We start from the raw sequence: 5000 nt of genomic DNA on the forward strand, positions 1-5000 counted from the left end.
TTTTGTTGAGTTGTGCATCAAAAGTGTGCCACGTCACGTGAGTCACGTGAGAAAGCAGACGAAACCGAGAAGGTAAGTTGTGCGCCATCTTTGAGGAAGTTGAACGTTGTTTGGAAATGAGTGCTAGCGAAAAATCTTATCTTTCGGCTGGCAAATACTCGTCGAACCTCGATGAGGTCGAAGTTGAAGAAGATTTTTTATTCGAAGAAGAAGAAGGACCGAAAAGCGAACAGCCCGGATATTGTGATGTCTTTGTACTACGAGTTGTTGAGTGAGCTTAATAAGAAAATCGCGCGCTACGTTTAGGCCAATCATAGACAAAAGCAAAACCAATGGTCCGCTGATTCATTCCTCACGGGAACATTGGAACCCATAAATGACCAGCTCCCAATGTCAGTGTCTTCATGGCTCAGTTGGTTAGAGCGTCGCACCGGTATCGCGAGGTCACGGGCCACCCCGTTGAACTCCTGAATTTTTTGAGTTTAAGCGGAATGCTTTTGGCTTTGTTAAATGAATAATTTTTACTTTGTTACATTCTCCAGGTTGCGGTACAAGGGCGTACAGTCGAATTCAGAACAGCATCTGGTTTATCCGATCCAGTGTTTCAAGCCAAAATCAATGGAAATGACGTGTTATTACAGGTGAGGGGATTTTACATTACATGGAATATGATTTTCTCTATGAGGACAAATGAGTCATTGGCAAGCTGGCTTGCAAGCCGGCGGACAGACAGACAGATATATCTCTTCATGTGTGGAACCAGAAGCTGCAAGCACGTGACCTTGAAGTGTGTAACTTGCAACTCTTTTCCTTGGAACAAAGCTGGGGATTTTAGGACACCAAATGTTATTCCCAAATATGGACAAAAATAAGATCGGAGCTGCGCGCGCAAATGCGACAGGTATGTTACATCCAAATAAGGAAATTTTTAAACTAAAAAAAAAACCCAGCTCTGAACCGGAGTTAAGCGTTTCAAAGTCATGAGCATTAACTCGTCGATTTTGAGAAGCGTCACTGTCCTCACTCACATTTTCCTCAGATTCATAAAGTAAAGTCAATTTATTTAACGACGATATTTCCTTCAGTTACGAAACTGGTATCAATGGTAGCCGACGGTGCGCCTTTTACCCCCCTCCCTCTGTCAGTGCTCCGTTTCATGGATATTTAAAGCTCTAGCTACACGGATCAGAGGAAAGTCGAAACAGACGTTGACGTCACAGAGGATCGAACTGGGGACCCCTTGCTCTGAAAGCTGCGCACTAGCCAACTGAGCTACGCCTGGTTTTTGAGGAGAGGGGAAAACCTGAGTACCCGGGGAAAAACCTCTCGGAGCAGAGTAGAGAACCAACAAACTCAACCCACATATGGCGTAGAATCCGGGAATCGATCCTGGGCCACATTGGTGGAAGGCGAGTGCTCTAATCAGTGCACCAGCCCTGCTCCCCACATGGCATCATAACTTACTTCGAGAAATGACCCTCGCAGGCTTGAAGTAAATATAAATATATAAGGAATTCTTATCCTGTTAGCAATCCTGTTCTCTCATTAGGCGAATTTTTTTTTTTTTACCTTTCAGATGTTGAAGAAGGGAGGAAATCGTTTTGACATCCAACATTACGGAACAACGGTTAGTTAATACGCAGTTATTCGCATTGTTCTACCATCTGAGCTACAGCTGTATGAATCCACACAGTCAAGAGCAGGCCAAGTTGTTGGGCTCGTGTGTTCATCTCCAGTCCTTTCGCGGAAACACTTGAGCTCAACAAATTGACCTAGGGGCCGTTTCTCGAAAGTCCCGAAACTTTACGGGCCGCCGGTTTTCGGGTGTCACAATTCCCTTTGTAACTCAAGAACGGAGAGCATATAATTCGTTAAACTTCACAGTTATTTTTCTTTTTATTACCTTGAAAACATGTTGAAAGATCGGCTTTCCAAAGCAAGCGGTTGGCAATTTCACAGATGGCTTTTCGGGACTTCCGAGATACTCTGTGGCTTCACAGCTCAGTTGATAGATCAATGCACTAGCATCGCAAAGGTCATGTGGATTCTAATCCCGTTGGAACCACTTGAATTTTCAGGTGTGTGTAAAGAGACAATAGGGACCTTAAGCAAGGACGACGAGGACGGCTACGAGAACGCCGCTAATTTGCATATTTAGTGGACGAAAACAATAGCTTTGCACGCACTGCACGTGCGTTTTACATTTTGATACATTTCTTTGCCGTTCTCGTCTTGACAACGACGTGAAATGATCAAATTTGAGGTCATGTGGAGGACGAGAGCACCTGACGATGAATTTTCAATTTTCTTTCTAAATATTCACACCGTTCTCATCAATTTTATTCTTGGATTGTGCATTCACACTTTCCAAGCCGAGCAAGATGGAGTAATCGCAAAATTAATACAGTAACGGGAAATAATATTTTTAGACAACGTTCTCGTAGCCGTCGTCGTCGTCCTTGCTTAAGGTCTCTAATAGCTTTAAAAGTGCGAGGATCCTTCCTCCCTTTCCTCTACAGCCTGCACTTCAAATATATGCATTTCTTTCAATGGAGGAGCTTTTGTGTGCAAAGACAAGGAGATTTAAGGGCTCCCTTACCACTTGTAAACTTAGTTGTAAGAAATTCATAATGTCTATTTCTTTTCCCTACAGTATAAACTGCGAGTGCACACACAAGATCAATACGAATACTTGAAGTACATGCCTGAAATAAAAGAGGTAAAATAAAAATTTAATTGTAAAGATATGTTGGTGTTGGTAAGTACATATCGCTGATCCCAATCCCTATACTAGGGAACTTACGCACACGCGTTTTTGAGACGCGGACGGTAACCGGAAGTGAGCTGTTTTCCCTTTTGATTTGTCTTCACACAACTACATTTACATCGCCAAGTATCTTTTCTTTATTAGAGATGATTAGCATAAACCTCTTGGGACACCACTGTCCTGGGACGCAAAATGTTCCCTTTCGGTTGCCGTCCGCGTCTCAGAAAGGCGCGTGCTTAAGCGCCCTACTAACACGATGACTACCTAAATGGATTCGAAAATTTTGTTTTTATCAAACCAGATGATGAAGTTAAATAAACTACCGTAACCCTGAAAGATTTGCGAGCTGACGTTTCGAGCAGTAGCCCATCGTCATGCAGAACCACAGGGTGCTTCAGCAAGTGACATTTTTGAGACGCGGTCGGCAACCGGAAGTGAGCTGTTTCCCCATTTTACTTGTCTCCACTCAACCACATTTACGTTGCTTTTGTATCTTTTCTCCATTAGAGATGATTAGTTTAAAAATCTGGGAGACACGACTGTCCTGACCCTAGTTGAAGGGGATAGCGCAATTGGTTTCATGATGAGTCATCCACTGGATAGTGATTTATCCGGCGGATAGCGTTATCCATCGGTTAAACAACCGGGCCCTGGCATGCTGAACGTTGACTTCCGGTTGCCGTCCGTGTGGCAAAAACGTCGCGTTCTTAAGGTCCCTAAGTAGATACTGAGTCCCATTTAGTAGTCCATGGACCGGAGGTTAGGGTAATGGACTTCCCTTCCGCGTTTCGTTGAGTATTTGGGAACTTAAGCACGCGATGTTTTTTAGAGGCGGACGGCAACCGGAAGTGAACATTTCGCATACCATGACAGTAGTGTCGCCCAAAGTTTTAAACTACTCATCTCTAATGGAGAAAAAATAAATACCACTATAAATTTGGTAGTGTGAAGACAACTTAAAAGGAAAAACAACCCTCTTCAGGGTACCGTCCGTGGCTCAAAATCGTCGCTTGCTTAAGGTGGCTGGAACCAGACCAGTTTCATCACTTTTAAGAGATCTTCTTATTAGAAGGGTCATAACTATTATGCTCTATCACGTAACAGCAATGTTAAAATACCATATGAAACACCAATAGGCCATTTCCGAGTTCATGTCTCCCTTCTCTTCAAAGCGAGTCTAAGTGCGAAGTTTTTGTAATGGTAATTAATTCTACGTTACATATGAATAAAAACTAATTTTAATAACAAAAACTTCACACTTAGACTCGCCTTGAAGAGGAGGCAGACATGAACTCGGAAATGGCCTATTTTTGCTTAACAAAATGCGTCCACTATTGTGACGTAATAGGTTACCATGGTAACATGAAAGCTTTTCATAAATACCCTATATTTTGTCTTTACTTGCTTATATCTCAAAAGTAAATTCGGTGACCCCATATTTTATTGTAGAAAATTAATTAGCAATCTGAGATAGAACTATCGGCAAGGTTTTAAAAAGTACACGGGAGCCAGTTTTGAGCTACCTTAAATTTTCGAAAAGAACTTAACCTCCCTATTGTGTCGAAAATGCGGCAAGAACAAAAGCAAAGTGGACACAAGCCGAGATAAAGTGTATCCATGATTTTCTTACCGTATTTTTGAACTAACTCGGGGTCGCATAGAATCCTTTTGTTATGTATAGTAAAAAAACAAAATATTATGTTTCGTTTTGTAGCTTTCGACTGTGATTGCTCGAGTATTTTGTTTAGGCTGTCACACAATGCGCTAGTTAATTGTAATGAAAATATATTTTCTCTCTGATTTTGTATGCAGGAGGACATGTCACCATTCCTCAAATCCCCTATGCCTGGAACAGTAGTGTCAGTTGCAGTTAGCGTTGGAGATACGGTATATAATTATCCGCATGGTGTGTCCCTTGTGGAAATTGCTTGGTTTGGGTGTTTACCCTGCGTATGTTGATTGTTGATTTGGGTTTCAAAGCAACAAGTCGACCAAAGCAAAGGCAAAGTATGGCCGATTGTATTTGTCCGTCCACCTTGCGTTTCCGATGAACCAGAGCGGGACTTGTTCTAACTCTAAGTGAAAGTGATCATCGCAGTTAATTAATGAAGCAACTTAATCAGTTGCAAAGAAGCCGAAGTGAAAAAAGACAGGCTCGGGATTCGGGATGGGTCTCGAACCCATAACCCTGCGAATGTGCGAATGCTTTGCTAGCAAGTTCGAATTATAGCAT

At 42.3% G+C, this 5000-nt stretch overlaps 1 protein-coding gene across 2 annotated transcripts in view; it reads left to right on the forward strand.

Annotated features, from left to right (window-relative positions):
* The window catches only part of LOC137983063 (propionyl-CoA carboxylase alpha chain, mitochondrial-like), a 25829-nt gene that overhangs the window by 17970 nt on the left and 2859 nt on the right, over positions 1–5000 (forward strand). For both annotated transcript variants that reach the window (XM_068830237.1, XM_068830238.1), the window contains exons 21-24: positions 543–641; positions 1577–1627; positions 2654–2719; positions 4580–4654. In XM_068830237.1, the coding sequence (XP_068686338.1) occupies positions 543–641; positions 1577–1627; positions 2654–2719; positions 4580–4654 (291 nt within the window). The remainder of the gene's footprint in view (positions 1–542; positions 642–1576; positions 1628–2653; positions 2720–4579; positions 4655–5000) is intronic.

The sequence above is a fragment of the Montipora foliosa genome, chromosome 13 (assembly GCF_036669935.1).
Source record: "Montipora foliosa isolate CH-2021 chromosome 13, ASM3666993v2, whole genome shotgun sequence".
NCBI classification, from domain to species: Eukaryota; Metazoa; Cnidaria; class Anthozoa; order Scleractinia; family Acroporidae; genus Montipora; species Montipora foliosa.